The following is a 16937-nucleotide window of genomic DNA, read 5'->3' on the forward strand; positions in this document are numbered from 1 at the left end:
TATTTAAGTTTTGAGTATGCTAAATCTTCTTGAAGTAGACTGCTTGGTCAAGAATTTTGTTTTTTTAAATTACTGGATTTGGACATACATTCCAACTTCACGAGGAAAAATTACTTCATCTACTCAGTTCTTTCAGACTTGGGTATTCATTTTTTCCTTCTTATTTTTCCATCTGCCAGAATTGCTTTGGAAATTTTTGAAATGTTGAACTTTTCTACTTAGATAGACTCATACAACTTTTGAAGACAAATTTTTTATGTTTAATTATTTTTGGTTTCCCATTAAAGTTTTATATGATACCTTTGGAGGTGAGAGAAAAGGATTGGATGAATAGAAGGTTGCTTTAAACCTCTTGGGCAAGGAACTCACATACTGCTAAGTATACTTACCTTCTTGTCAAGAATCTAACCAAAACTTGAAGGAGGGGATGGATGGCCGAGGTTATAACTAGGTGAAGGATCTTTCAGTAATTACTAGTTCACTGTTTCTTTAAGAAACTAGATCCTTTAGTTGCTATATTTAATTAGTATGGGCTCAGTGGTAAGTATTTTCCAGCAGTAGCTATGGGAATTTAGCTTTCATTAAACTGAAGTTTGGTTTATCAGTAAACCCAAGGGTCTATGTTTCCTACCTTTCAATAAGAAGGGACAAAACACTGGTCTTGGCACAGAGTTCAGGATATAGTCTTTGGACACATATATGTTGCTTCAGTTTTTGTTAAGAAGGATCCTTCCTGACTTGTCTCGTGGTTCCTTAGCCATGATTTCATGTCATTAGTATATATATTCATTTTTTTCAAGCTGTGTTATGAAAATCTGAAAAGTATTAAGGGAAAATTAAGTTGAATTATCCTTTTTTTATGGCTGAGAAATTTCAGTGGGATTTGAGAATGTCTTAAAAATCTAGTCATTGAAAGTGTTATCTAATAAGGTCAGAAAAAAATTAGTTCTAGCAAAATTAGGCTGTGATGCCAAATGGCTATGCCTTTCTTCTGTTAATTTTTTAAAAAATGACTAACGTATTATGCTGGTCCATTTAATGAGAAATTTTGACAGAAAGGAAGCCTTTACCAGTTTAGGTCCCTAAGAATCAGACTCCCTGGGCTGATTAGGTAGACACCTACTTGGTGTCTACTTTATGTGGAATAACCTCTTAAAGAAAGCTTTGTTAGTTTTGCAAAAGACTGCTCTTCTTGGTAGGCACTTTTTGCATAGCAGGAGTTAGGAAGATAGACATACCAAAAGACATCCAGTTAATAGGAAGGCAGTACAGGTAAAATATAATTTTAATGAAGTTGGAAAGATGTTAAAATTATATTGTGTCCAGCTATTTTATATTTCAAATGTAATTATGTTTTAAGTTTATATAAAACGTGTGACAAACTATTTTCAAACAGCAACAAATTGGGGTGGTCTTCAAGTCATTACATTTTTAAGGTTATTGAACCTGAGTTAATATCATCAGAACATGAAAATTTTAAAATCTTGATTGGTATCTTGTTCATTTTGTTAAAAAAACATATTTTTGATTTTCTGAACTCTTAGTCTCATCAGAATTAAAATATCAGCCTGTTATGTTGGGGCCAAGATTCAAATCTGTATATTTCTAAAATTCATTTTTTGCAGGTCATAAATATATTTTTACACTGTGTCTCTAATCTCATGATTGCAATGAATTAAATCTCCTTGAAGAAATAATTACATTTTTGTTTGTAGAGTTCAGATCAGTCAGGATCAACAACTCCATCATCCAGTCAAGAAACCTTGTCTTTAGCTGCCAGTTCTTCCTCAGAAGGATTGAGGCAACGTACCCTTCCACAAGCACAAACCGACCCAGCACAGAGTCATCAGTTCCCCTATGTAATGCAAGGGTGAGTGAAATTGTAGTTGTGGGCCTCTTAAAAATCTGTTACTCCTGATTTCAGGATAGTCCCTCTGCAATAATCAATGTATATTGGGAATTTATTCATATTCTTCCTTATACATTTTGAGAATTAGGGAGTTAAGTAGAGCAGTGCTTTTGAAAGCTGGCCATAAGGGCAGTGCTTTTCAGCCTTTACTCTTTGTGCTAATCACCTGGGGATCTTGTTAAGCTGCAAGTCTGATGCAGTAAGTCTGATGAGCCTGAGATTCTGCATTTCCAGCAAGCTCTCAGGTGCTGCTGATGCTTCTGAGGCTTTAAGCACACTTCAAATAGCAGGATCTAGGTAACTAAACAAATTCATTTTTAGTCAGTTTCACAATGGATCTACTCAAATTAGCTTTCTGGGAAGCTGATGGGTGAGTGAGGGTGTTCATGGAAGGGTATAAGGCCCAATAATCTGGTTTTAGAAAGTTCCACAGGTGTTTCTGATCAGCCAGACTTGGTAACAACTGTGATGTATTAAAAAGGATATGTTAACCGTTGCATGTTATCTAGAGTCTGTGTTAGAGGAGTTTACCCAAGAGGCTTGTTATGGCTACATTATATTTAGCAATTATAACGGGCCTCTTAGATTAGGCAGTTCTAGGGGGAAGTTCAGCCAACAACCACAGCACATCCTTCAGACAGCTCAAAGAGGATCCTGGAGAATACGGTTTGGACCTGGGTTATGTGTGAAACCAAGGTATTTAACTGGGGTACTATTGTTACTTTTGAAGTAAAGGAAACATGAGTAATATATTGGTAGTGAGATAGTTTTGTATTGCATAGCATGCTATGGTCCTGCAGTGTGTGGCAGTGCTCCAGATCTATGATTGTGAGGCTGGAAATAAGAAGTAGCTAAGACCTTAGAGTGGTAGAAGGGACATAACCAAGGAGTAGCCATTGATGGCTATGTTAGAAGGGATAGAATAAACATTCAGATACTTTTTACTTAGAGCTTTAGACAGTCCTTTTACTTTTATATTGAATTATATTTGACATAAAATGTTAGGTAACTAAGGTATACAGCAAAACTCTATTCTTAATGTTGAAAAACAAAGGTGAGTACATAGCAAAATACAAGAAAACTCATTGTCTCCTAGTTCTTGAATGTGAAGTTTTTTCTGTAAAAGTAAGTATTTAGATAAGGCTGATGGTCGGCTTTTATGAGGCACCTATGAAACAATTTTTGTTTTTAGAAAACAATTACTGGGGCACCTGGGTGGCTCAGTGGATTGGGCCGCTGCCTTCGGCTCGGGTCATGATCTCGGGGTCCTGGGATCGAGCCCCGCGTCGGGCTCTCTGCTCCGCGGGGAGCCTGCTTCTCCCCCCTCTCTCTGCCTGCCTCTCTGCCTACTTGTGATCTCTCTCTCTCTCTCAAATAAATAAATAAATAAATAAATAAAAAGAAAACAATTACTGCATACCAAAACATAGTTATTTGTAAAAAGTAATGTTCACAGGGTTTACATTATGGAGTAGTAGCTTAAAATATTTTCTATCCTATGACAGTAATTCATTTCCTCTCTTTTTTTTTTTTTTTGCAGAATAAGACAGTTTCAGTTCCTTTCAATTTGTACAGTGATTTTATTCATTTTATTTGGTGGTAGTGCTGGAAAGTGAGAGTGTAATGTATATAATAAACCTAAAAGAATATAAGATTTTTAACTATTTCCCAAACTTACACTGAATATATTTTGTAATACAACAAAGCTTTTAAGTTGCAGGTCTTCATAATAATACCATAGATATCTTGGAAAAAGATGAATAATTTCTCTAAGATTAATAACTTCTCTAAAAGTTTCTCTTCTCTAATCATTTCATGAGATGAAAGCATTTAGTTCTTAGCAATGTATTAAACAGATCAGAAAATTCAGAAATAGTGTTTATTTTGCCAAATATGAGTATTAAGATGATGAACAGTAAAATCCTTAAAGATATTACAGCTTTACTTAGGGAATCTCTTACCAGATGAATAATGTTTGGTTTGAAATCAGGAAGGCGGTACAGCTTAGTGACTACAAATTCTTGAGTCAGCCTGCCTTGGTTTGAATCTATCTGCTGACTAGCTTGGGCAAGTCTTTTCCCTGCTTTGCTTCAGTTTGCTCATTATCTGGAGATCATAGTAGTTATCATACAGGATTCCAATGTGGATTGAAAGAGTTCATGTATGTAAAGTGTTTTAGCGATGTGTTAGCAATTACTTACAAATTCATTCATATTAAGAAGAGAATGTTGTACATTGATTCAGCAAACAGACTTGAAGGAATGAATGCCAGTACTAGGTGCTAGAAAATAAATATTATTTGGGAAGAGTACTTTGTGATATACAAAGCAATTTACTGAAAGTTTAATAGATTATTCAGTTTAATAATGAATATAATTTAACTTAATCTCACAGGTATTTTTTACTAATGAAGACTTTAAATCTGTCTTTAAGTGATTTTAACATGGGCCTTAGTGACTTTAAATCTGTCTTTAAGTGATTTTAACATGGGCCTTAGCCTTAAATGTGAAAGAGCAATAATTTAGTGACCTTGATGAATTCACCAACAAAATAGAAGCTCTGCATGCCTTTTTCAAAATTCAGTACAGCTTACATTTAACTAATCACCTGTTTTTCACCATGTAGGTTAGTGTTCTCAGTCTTATTTTTTTTTTTAAGATTTTATTTATTTATTTGACAGAGAGAGAGATCACAAGTAGGCAGAGAGAGAGGGAGAGAGGAAAGCAGGCTCCCTGCTGAGCAGAGAGCCTGATGCGGGGCTCAATCCCAGGACCCTGGGATCATGACCTGAGCTGAAGGCAGAGGCTTTAACCCACTGAGCCACCCAGGCGCCCCAGTGTTCTCAGTCTTTAGTGAGCTTGTTAAAACTGCTAAATCCTGGTCCCTTCTCCCCTGAGATTTTGAATGACTGGGTTTGGGGTGGTGCTCAGGAATTTACCAACTTAATACTCTGGGAACCTCACTTTGAGAAATCCTGATACAGTGATTATTTGCCAATAGCTAGGTGTTGAGGAAATGTGAGAAGACCAAAGCAGTACATGTACATCAACACAGTGGCTGCCCATCATTTATAAATCCTGTCTGACTCTTTTAGACTCAGTCTTTTGTCACATTTATTTACTTCAACTCCAAAAATTACTGATTGGGTTATAGAATACCCACTGTTTTGTATCTCAGATTTTCCCCGTTATACTAACAAAACTACTCATTGTACCCTTCCATACTGACTTTTTTTTTTTTTTTTAAGATTTTATTTATTTATTTGAGAGAGAGCCAGAGAGAGAGCACAAGTAGGCAGAGCAGTAGGGAGAGGGAGAAGCAGTCTCTCTGCTGAACAGGGAGCCCGAAGCAGGGCTTGATCCCAGGACCCTGGGATCATGACCCGAGCCCAAGGCAGCCACTCAACTGACAGAGCCACCCAGGCGCCCTGACTTTTTTTTTTAAAGTAAAAATTGTAAAAATTGCTGGGGTGCCTGGGTGGCTTAGTCGTTTAAATGTCTGTCTCTTGATTTCAGCTCAGGTCCTGATCTTATGGTTGTGAGATGGAGCCCACAGTTGGGCTCTGTGCTGGGTGTGAACACTGCTTAAGATTCTCTCTCCTTCTGCATCCCCCTCCAAAAGTAAGGATTGCTTATAGCTCATCACATAGAAGTAACTAATTATTCTCGTAAGATCCTTTTACTCTTCTAACTTTTTAAATAAAAATAATACTATTATATTTGGTAAACCTTTTTTAAAAATATAATGTAGTCAGGACATATTTTCAGTTCAAATATAAATCCACCACATTTAAAGTCTTGAGACACCTGGCACTCTGGGTGAGTTCTTAAATTTACACCAATGTTTTTTAGACTTTTGTCCATTATTCATTTAGGGTGATTTAACTCTGGACTAGAGTTGGAAGTATTGATAAAGAACAGGGACAAAGACTATTAGAGGCAGTGCCCAAACGGCAAAATAAAAGCCCTGCAGCTAACCAGGAAGTTCAAAGACCAAGTATTATTATTTGAATGTGAACATTCCCTTCCCACCACCCCAAGCACCTTATTGAAATACTCCATCCACATATGTGTAGTTCTCGTTAGAGAAGATCTAAAAAGTACAAGTTTCTCCGGTTGTTGAAGTTTCAGTAGTGCCTTAGTTTAACATCCTGGTTGGCTTCCCCTTAGTCGGCTTCTGTACTGACTTCTTGTTTGAAACAGCCTTTGGTTAGCACTTGGTAATCATATTCTTACCATTCACCACCCAATTCAAAGCCCATTCTTCCCAGGGAGACTACTTTGATGCACACAGACATTTTCTGTTCCTAGCATTATCTCTGTATGTCTCAACATCTGGTGTCCATTTATTTAAGAAAGTAAGATTTTTCATTATGTGGATATGCCACTTTGCTCATTTTTCTATCGAGGAAGAATGTCTTTAGTTAGTTGTACTACCTAATGACCTGAAAATCTCAGTGGCTTACCACAAAACACTTCATTCTCCTTGTTCATGAGTCTTGTTAGGCACTTGGGATGGCTCTGCTTCAGGCTATATATGGGTTGAGTTCTGGTCTGTTTCATGTTTCTCATTCTTTGGACCAGAAACTCCCTGGGACAGGTTCTTTTTATGACAAATGACGGGAACATAAGAGGGGAAGCTAACCCCTGACCACATTTACAGCCTCTGCATGTGTCACATTCACTAATGTTCCCTTAGACAAAACAAGTCACATGGCCATGATCAATAGCATTGAGGTATTGCCAAGTTACCAGAGGTGTGCCAGTAAATGCTTAAGAACTGGCTTTTCCCGTGGGGAGGGCGAATAAACTGATTTGTGGCATTTGCTGATTTCTGTGGTGTTTATACTTTCACCATGACTGATTTTAAGATACCAAGGGTTGGCTCACAAAATTCCTGAACTTGAGCAGTTAGCTCAATATGTGAGTCAATATTAGCTGGCATAAGCCCACTTTGCCTCTATATGCCAGACAGTATGTGTGTATAATCCTGTTATAGAAGAGGGAAGAAGTGGGGCAATATTCTATCATAAATATGTGGGTTGTTTAATTTCTTCCCACTAAACCTCATGACAATCAATATCCTTTTTTTTTTTTTTTTGAGATTTTTTATTTATTTGACAGAGAGAGAGAGAGAACGAGCGCACAAGCAGGCAGGGAGGCAGGCAGAGAGAGAGGGGGAAGCAGGCTCCCTGCTGAGCAGAGAGCCCGATGCAGGGCTCGATCCGAGGACCCGGGGATCATGACCTGAGCCAAAGGCAGAGGCTTAACCCATTGAGCCACCCAGGTGCCTCTCAATATTCTTAAATACTCACATGTTAGCAGCTGTTCTTTTAGGATAATTTGTAAGAAGGGAAATTCTTGGGTCAAAGTGTTTCTTAAGACTTTTTGAGACTCTTAAAGACTATTGCAAAATTGCAGTAAAGTTGTACCAGTTTATTCTTCCAGTAACAGTTGTCAAGGTGTCTGATACCCCATACAAGTGTGTACTTGCCAGTGTGATGAATTGTAATGTTCCTGTTTTAATTTGAGTCATGATAAAGAGACATTCTTTTTGTTTTGTTTTGTGAAATACTTATTTGTTGGTGTGTTGCTGTTTTTCATTTCTGACAGTTATTTATCTAAAAGAATATTAGTAATACTTATAGAGGACTTAGCACAAGCTATGCATTGTGTTAAACATTTATACATGCTGTAATTCAGTGCTATACATTTACTTTTACATAAACTTTGTGGTCGAGGTACTATTTTCTCCCATTTTATAGACGAGAAGGGGGCTTAAATGGTCCGAGCTTGCCTAAGTTCACAGATGTGGTCAGCAGCAGAACTAGAATTCAAATCCATATCTCTTGAAAGTCTGTGTTCTTAACAGTCTTGTTGAAGTGACTCTTCTGTCTTTTGTTTTAGTAGGTTGCCATTTGTGTTTTGACTTCATTTATAATGGTGTTTCTCTCCCCTCTGCCCTCCCATTTAAAACTTTATTCTAGTCAGATCGACTGATCAGATTTTAAGTATTGGTGACTGAGTAAGCAAATTTGTTTCTTTGAGAACCTTGTGACTTCAGTAAAAGTTTACCTTGTAATTTGTTATATGCTGGACACTGAAGACAGGAAGATGAATTATGTACTTGCCCTCAATGGAAATAGGTCAGGGAGACAAATTAACCACCTGCTGATGTGCTATGATGGTCTTGAAAAAAGTTTTGTAGGAGCCTGGACAAGGAAGTGACTGTCTCTGCTTGGGAGGAGCGGGGAGGGCTTCATAGGTGCTAATGTTTGAGCTGATTGTAAGGGGAGTTCAGCAGGTAGAAGCAAGTGTGGAAAGTCTTGAGAAGGCATATTCTGGGAGAAAGGTGGGGATTTCCTGCAGTTGCTGCATCTTCCTATGGAGTAGTAAAGGAAATGGGACTGACTTCACAGGTTATTTGGGAAAGAATTTGTTCCTGAATTTTGAAGTCTCCAGTTCCTTTTATCTTCTCTCGTTTGTATTCTTAACTTTATTTTTTTTAATTTATTTTGTTTTTTTTCAGTGTTCCAAGATTCATTGGTTATGCCCCACACCCAGTGCTCCATGCAGTACGTGACCTCCTTAATACCCACCACCGGTGTCACCCAACACCCCACCCCCTCCCTTCCAAAACCCTCGGTTTGTTTCTCAGAGACCTCAGTGTCTCATGGTTCATCTCCCTCTCCAATTTACCCCACTTCACTTTTCCTTTCCTTCTCCTAATGTCCTCCATATTATTCCTTAACTTTAAAAAACATCCTGATGGGGGTGTCTTTTGGTATAGCTCTCAAGTATTGGTTTGTGAATGACAGTCTTTCAAGTTCTTGGTTTTTGCCAGGATCTCTGTTGTACTCAACCATTTCCATGTGTTTCTGTGAATTTCCCTCACCCCTTTTTTTCTGTTGTTTAGTTTTTATCAAATAGTATTAACTGGTATAATCTGTCTGAAAAAGAAAAAAAAAAAAAGCTGTTAGCCCTTGTGCCATGGAATGAATTCCTCCCACAGGTATATCACAGCAGTTTCCTCACCAAGTTTGCTTATACTTTTTAAACATTCACAAGTACAGAAAATATTATAATGAACCCCCATTTACCTGAGACCCAGTTTCAACAACTGTTACCATTCTTTATTCCCTCTTATTCCTCCTTTTTTCCTTGGGCTGAAGTATTTTCAAGGCAAAACCCAGCTACCCTCTCATATCATCTGTGAATACTGGGTATCTAGAGAGATATGGACTATAAGAAAATCTTAATCAAAATACCAGTAGAATACTCAGAAATTCTTTAATATCATCAAATACCCTATTTGTATTCAGTTTTTCCTGATTATCTCAAATGTCTTTTTATAGTTGTCTTGATTGAATCAGTATTCAGAGAGGTTGATACTACATTTGGTTGATGTTTCTTTTTTTTTTTTTTAAAGATTTTATTTATTTATTTGATAGACAGAGATCACAAGTAGGCAGAGAGGCAGGCAGAGAGAGGGGGAAGCAGGCTCCCTGCCAAGCAGCGAGTCCGATGCGGGCCTCAATCCCAGGTCCCTGGGATCATGACCTGAGCCGAAGGCAGAGGCTTTAACCCACTGAGCCACCAGGCGCCCCTTGGTTGATGTTTCTTAAAGCTCTTTTAATCCTTTACTCCTTTCTCCCCATCTTTTTTTTTTTTTTAACAGATTTTCATAATGTTTATTTTTTATTTTATAGCTAATAGCTGCTGTTTTTAACAATATTGCTAAAACAAAATATCATTTGGGTAGGGCAGAGATGTGAAATTTTTTTCCATATTTTGAATTTCTTTAAGTTAATTCTCAGAAGCAGAATTACTTGGGAAGTTGGGTAAAAGTCCACATTTTTAATGGTACTTAATTTTGTAAAATCATTTTTTAAAGCCTTATTCTAGTTCATCCTGTTAGCAGTGAAGTCAGTTATTGCCAATTGTATGTACATTAATAGTCTTTTGAATATCATATTAAAAATTCATGAATTTAGTAATGATTCTTGTCTCATTCTGGTTAGACCCAGGTTATATCAGCTAAAGATAAAATTCAAGTAATATGAAGAAAAGCAAAGTTAGCAAATACACAAATTCTGTGTTTACTCACATGTTTATCACTGTAGTTGTCTTGATATATGTGAATTTCTACAAATCTTATATTACACACTCTGGAGTTTATTCTGATTTAGGCATAGGGGACAATAAAAATAAAAATAGCTACATTTATTGAGTACAGACTAACAATCTTATGAGGAGATTCTATTATTAGCCCCATTTTCGAGGTGAGGAAACTGAGTCATAGAGAACTTAAATATGACCTTCCACAACTTTTATTGAGTTAATAGACATTTAACCTACTTTAAGAATGCATGTATACATGTGTTCTGCCAATCTTGTTTTTTTAACTAAAAAAATATTTTACAGATCTTTATAATGTTTTTTATTTTATAGCTAATAGATGCTATGTTTTTAATAATATTACTAATATACGATATCATTTTGGTAGGTTCCCCATTCCTCAAAATATTTTGTTGTGAAGTTTATTTTAGGGCTTTTGTTTCTTAAAGTGTACTTAAAATGCAATTAAAAATATTTTGGCCTTTTCTGATGAAATGAAAACATAGCAAGATGATCAGGCTTGCCACACATTTTGTGGGTGATTTATTTTCTTACTAAGATTGGGCTGAAATGTTAGTTATTCTATATATTTGGGGACCTGGGTCATCTTCTGTAAGCCATAATCTTATTTGAAGAATGTTGAAAATACGTATTTCTCTTTTCAGTATGACTTAGTATATTTTGTCATGGTGGCTTATACTTAAGAAATGAAAATTCCGAGAAATGCTTTCAACTTCTAGAGCATGGAAAGATATTTCTTTATCTCTTTATTGCAGAAATGTGGACAACCAACTTCCTGGGCAAGCCATTCCAGCTGGGTTCCCAGTGTATCCCGCTTTCAGCCCCCTGCAGATGCTGTGGTGGCAACAGCTGTATGCTCATCAGTATTACATGCAGTAGTAAGTTAGTTTGAGTTCGGTTTTTTTGCTTAGTGTGCTATTTGCTTTATTTTCTTTCTCAGCCTAGGTAAGTTGATTTGGGCTTTCATTTACTGATGTATTTTATTGGTTTTTAAAAATTACTGTGAGAATGAATTTGCCAACATTTCAAAAGATACTTTCTTTTAAATTATTTGGCTTAAGGGAAAAGGGTTCACATCCAGTTCATGTCAGCTAAACCTGTTCTTTGTTTCTCCCTCTTTCCCCCAATTACATTTAGCAGCCTTGAGATGCTTTCTTTAATATAACATTTTATCTACTTAAGAGGAGAAAACTGAGGGAAGTTTCACTGGAAGGCAGCAAATCTCCATGAAGAGATAGGACGCTCAATGAAAAGGAATCCTGTGTCAGGGAGATTCGTGTTTACATAAGGCTAATAATATGTTTTCTGGACTATCAGCATTTTCATAAGTCTTGCTTCTGGTCAGCATGTGTCTTAGCACTGAGCACAGCTTCTCAGCCTTCACTCTTCTGGACTCTGCATTCATTTAACATTTCTAGCTTCTCTTTACTGTTCTCTTGTTTCTATCATTTTGCTATCCTCTTGATTGTTTTTCTGATCACTCATTTTGTGTCCTTGATGGTGTATTTTTTCCCTTCTTCTAAATGGTAACATTGCTTTAGTTAGACAAATATTGATGTACTTCCATTTACCTTAGGACAGTCTGGTAAGGAAGACAGGGTTCAGTCCTGTGCCAGTCCTCTTGGACTTCTTTCTTCTGTGGCTTCGTCGCTAGGTTTCTGTGGATGACCCCTATTCTTTATCTCTTGTGCTTCATCCCGGTTGCTGGGAGATTTCTGTAGGGAAATTTGCCTTTCCTCTAAATTCAGGCTGTCTCAAATTTGACACTACCATCCTCTTAAATGTGTTCTCCTTCCTGACTTCTTTGTCAGTGACACAGTCTCTTCTTCTCATTCTCCAGGCTTTTAACCTTAATCAGCTTTGACTCTGCCTTCAGTGATCCCTAAACCCAACAGTTTACCAAGATGAGTTAATATGTTGTTTTTAACTTTTGTTCTTTCCCTAGGCCTTACTTTCAATACTTTGCCCAAACCTTTTCTCAGTTTGGATTTACTTTACTGCAACTGTTCTTTCTCCTTTCAGACTCTTCATTATATTTCATCCTGCTGCTGCCCGGTTAATGTGCTTAATACAACATTGAGCCAATCATTCCCCATCCTCCCAAATATGGTTCCCTTGCCCACAGTGTGAAGTCTGCATCCTTAACCTTACTGCAGACCTTACCCCATAAAGCTGATGTGCTCTAGGAACCTTGTATCCTCATGTTCTCTTGCATGATCCCTTGGCTATAGACTGGCTATTTGTACCTTACCTATTGCTGTGGTAAAAGCTACCATCGGACTGACTGCTTTGTGCTTATACTCTGCCGGATGCTGGATGCTTTACACCCCTTGTCTTATTTATAACCTCTTGAGAGCTGTGTAAGAAAAGGTAGGGCTTATTGTAGCTTGCTACTGAATCATACAATATTTGTACATTATTTAACTTCTGAGCCTCAAGTTCTCTCCTTTAATGAAACAAGTCACCTATGAATCAGAATGTCTGTGAGGTAGAAAGTGTTTTGGAAACTAAAAAGCTCTCCCTACAGATACAAGGTATTAGCTTACTGAATTAAATTGGCTTTTGTAGCCCAGGAAAGTAGTTTTATTTTATTTTGCTATCTTGATTTTTTAACAGTTTATTGTAGAAAAATTTCAGCATGTGAAAAGATAGAATAGTGAAATGAATCCCTGTGTAATTATCACCCAGCCTCAACATTTATCAAACCATGACATTCTTGTTCTAGAACTTGTCCCTCCTATGCTGGATAATTTAAAGGAAATCCCAGATATATTATCATTTTACTGAGAGCCTCGTATGGGAAAATTTATTCTTTCAAGCAGTCAAATTATAAGCAAACTTCAGGATCACAAGTCTTCATTCGTGTACGAATACCTATTCCAGGGTTCCCAGGTGGAGTTCCCAAAGTCAGGATTTGGGTTGAGGGGTTGTTATCTGAGATCTGGTTAATATCTTAAAACATAAATACAGATCATTTATCACTGACAGTGGCCACACAGGGTAATGATCACTGTACAAATTTAGACATATTTTTCAAAACATGGCTCTAAAGGAGAGGGTGCCGTGATAGTCATCCCATGTAGAAAAACAAAAGGGGCCATTAGTGAAAAGATTTGGAAAAAGATTTGGTCATTACCGTATAGAGAAATTTAATGAAAGAGAGAAAAGATAATGATTACCATGGCCTTCTTTCTCTCCCACCTTTCCCCTACCATCTTAGACTGTAAGGCTAAGGGAGCATCCTTTCCTGAGCTACTCACTCCTACCATCAGTCTTGGCTCCACTTTTCCACTGGGATTCGTGCTTACCTAAGAAATGTGGTACTGGAGTTGTGATATTCCATATGAGGTTTATGAAAAAATACATATGACTCCCCAAGAACATTTTGCAAAATAAAATAGAGTATGATGCAGTTTTTTTTTTCTTTTTAATATTTATTTTGGTGAATATTTCAGCCAAGCTGCAGTTTCAGCTCAAGCCACATCAAATGCCAATCCAACCCAGCCTGCTGCTTCACAGCCTCTAAATCTGGCACATGTTCCTGGCGAAGAACCCCCAGCAGCTCCAAACCTAGTGGCCCAAGAAAATCGACCCATGAATGAGAATGTTCAAATGAATGCACAGGGAGGTCCAGTGCTAAATGAAGAAGACTTCAACCGAGACTGGCTAGACTGGATGTACACCTTCTCACGAGCTGCAATTCTCCTTAGCATAGTATACTTCTATTCTTCTTTTAGTCGGTTTATCATGGTAATGGGAGCCATGCTACTGGTTTATTTGTGAGTGATGCTTGTTAACTTTTTGTGCTTTCTTTTAATTACTTTCTAAAACTGTTGACAGAATTTGGCATGCAGTAGTCTGTCATGACTCTTGAGTAAAGGAATAGGAGTTTTGGACTCCAGAGTAAGAGTAAGAATAAGAACGTTTATCAGAACTGTCTCCAAGCAGATTTTTCTTTTACTGTCTTTCATAAAAATTAATTCATTTAGACATGCTCTATCAATTATTTAGAACCTGAAGTATCTGATGCACTATTGCATAAGGATAGTCTTTTTTAGTTCAAGTTATCGGTAAGAAGACCTATAGGAATAGGTCAGACTTTTTTTCCTAAGTAGACTTTTTCTTGCCCCACTTCACTCCAAGAGGCAGAGAAATAATGTAGTTGAATTTCATTTTGAAAAATATCGGGAAAGATGTTAGGACTCTCAGTATGTTAGGACATTAAGACAGCTAAGTTCATTGTTAAGATATCTAGCATAGAACCAGCAAAGTCCATGATAGATTTTTAGACTTAAGTTGATTCCTGTTTTGCTCTCATTGGGAAATTTGGTCTTTTTATCTATTTTAGTGGAAATAATTTTTCTTTTGTAGGACACTAATGTTTTATAGCATTACAAATAAAAACAGTTGTGACTTCTTTCCTTTTCTCTTTATTTTACTGAACAGACACCAAGCTGGATGGTTTCCTTTTAGGCAAGAAGGAGGTCAGCAACAGGCTCCCAACAATAATGCCGAAGTTAACAATGATGGGCAAAATGCAAACAACCTAGAACTTGAAGAAATGGTATGCTAATGAGGTTTTCATATACTTCAAATATAGATGTTCCTCAGCAGTGTAAGAAACCAGCATGATAAAAGAATCTTGGGGGCATTCCACAAGTTTTTGTGGAATGGCATGGGAAGAAAAGTTAACATATAAAATTGTATGATTTTTTTCTGGGAGAACTTAGAATATAATACTGAATTAGTCATATATTCAAAGTAGGGGGTGCCTGGGTGGCTCAGGTGGTTAAGCATCCAACTCTTGATTTTGGCCCAGGGTTGTGAGATAGATCCCTGTGTCAAGCTGTGCACTCAGCAGGGAGGCTACTTACAATTCTCTCTCCCTCTCCCTCTGCTCCTCCCCCATACTCGCTTGCTGTCTCTCTCAAACAAACTAACAAAACCCAAAAAAGATTTAAGCAGGAAGAATTAGCATTATTCTTCCTGAAAATAGCCTAGAAAGAAAATTATGCACACCGTGAGAATTTATTTGATTAAATTGGCACTTATCCATTTGAACTTGAACACTGAGGAAACCACTTCCTTATTACATGCTCATATTCCTTTTCTGTAGGGAAGGATTTAATTCTTTCTTTTTCTGTCATGAGTTAATACTAACTTCAAATCCCTTAGGAGAATGTTTCTTGTTTTGTTTGAAAGGAGCGTCTTATGGATGATGGGCTTGAAGATGAGAGTGGAGAAGATGCAGGTGAAGACACCAGTGCAGTTCAAAGGCCTGGATTAATGGCATCAGCTTGGTCTTTTATCACCACCTTCTTCACTTCACTGATACCAGAGGGGCCTCCCCAGGTTGCCAATTAGACCTGAAAAACTGTGCCAGCTACAAAGGAGGGTCTGACTTTAGGAAAGTGTTTTAAATAACAGTGCAATTTCAAAAAAATTTATTACTTTCTTTTCATCATCATGTACAGAGGTGTTTTTTTCTTTAAGCTTCTCATGCATATGAATATTTTAAGCACAATGGACTACTAAATGTGTGATTTCTTTTTTAAGATCCTAACAGAACATAGTATAACAATATTGGTTTTCCAGGTTTTGTTAATTTCAATTATGTATATTATACAAGACAGATTTGTCTTATTTCTTTAAAGAGCTGCTTCACATGTAAATATCTATAGCCAATAGCCCAGCCCTTTGGTGTATAATTTGAATAAATATATCTATTTTCTGTGAAATATCCTGAAAGTTTTAAACAGAATGACCTCATAGTTTTTAACAAAGAATATTATTTACCTAAAATGTGCTAGCAGCATCTTGCCCAGCCATAAAGCAATAAACTTCTCAATAATCTTAATTTTGACATTTGGATAAATAATGGAAACTTTCTATTTTAAGGGCATGTATCCCATCAATTGGAATTAGTACCTTAAAAAAAAGGCAGCTCTTCAATGGAATTAATAGTGATATAAATGTTTGATACAGGCAGTACTTTTATAAAATATGCTGGAAATTGCTCCCTGTAATTTTTTTAAATAAAAGGTCAATTATGGTAAACTGTCTTATGGGATATTTGTTTGGACCCTTCAGTAATATACCCATTACATGTAAAAATCTATGTAAGTTTCAGTAGTTGTTGGGAAAAGTTGCTGAAGTCTTCCAGGTCATTTTCACCTCTTTGTGTTCCAGATGGATATCTCTTAGTTCTCAGTCTGAAACCCTATTAGTCCATTTAAAAATCCCTGTGAAAGCCAATTCAGTATTTCATACAAAAGGAGTAAGTTTCTTATAGGGTAGCTAAAAATTAAAATTGGACAAATGAGGATGGGAGAATTTAGTGTGAAATAACTTCATCTCACATGATGTGTATTATAAAGTTATATGTGGTACTGGTCTGGTAATATAAGAACAAAATAGAAGATTAAGAAAACAAATTATTTTCTATGTTGTTTACTTATAATGATGAAAGTAACATTTCAAGGGATAACTGGTTAACCCTTTGAAAAGTGAAATTAGATTTCTGTTTATAGATGTCAGTCAAAATATCATGATTCAGTATGAGCAATTGAATATGGAAATACTAACAGAAAACATAGGTGAATATTTCTATAATATTGGGGTGACAAAATGCCTTTATGGAAGAATTCCTGAAAGAAAAGGTTGCTATGCATATAATATTTTGACATACATAATTAAAAGGCAAACAATTAGGGGGAAAAAAAGATTAAAAAGATAGTAATAAGTAAGTCTTAAGTTTTGTTAAAAGAAGACAGTGTCCCAGTAAGGAAATGGGCAAGGATACTCTCTAGTCAGTTTGGACTGGGTGGCTTACACAACAAACATTTGTTTCTCACAGTTTTTCAGGCTAAGAAGTCCAAGATCAAGGTGCT

The 16937-nt window shown here is 36.7% G+C and overlaps 1 protein-coding gene across 1 annotated transcript in view; it reads left to right on the forward strand.

Moving 5' to 3' along the window:
- Nucleotides 1-16094, forward strand: part of HERPUD2 (HERPUD family member 2) — a 32379-nt gene extending 16285 nt beyond the window's left edge. Inside the window, exons 5-9 of the mRNA XM_046021249.1 lie at nt 1716-1870; nt 10803-10925; nt 13503-13826; nt 14494-14611; nt 15250-16094. Coding sequence (XP_045877205.1) covers nt 1716-1870; nt 10803-10925; nt 13503-13826; nt 14494-14611; nt 15250-15411 — 882 coding nt within the window. The 3' untranslated portion in view covers nt 15412-16094. The remainder of the gene's footprint in view (nt 1-1715; nt 1871-10802; nt 10926-13502; nt 13827-14493; nt 14612-15249) is intronic.
- The last annotated feature ends 843 nt before the right edge of the window (nt 16095-16937 follow it).

The sequence above is a fragment of the Meles meles genome, chromosome 10 (assembly GCF_922984935.1).
Source record: "Meles meles chromosome 10, mMelMel3.1 paternal haplotype, whole genome shotgun sequence".
Classification (NCBI taxonomy): domain Eukaryota; kingdom Metazoa; phylum Chordata; class Mammalia; order Carnivora; family Mustelidae; genus Meles; species Meles meles.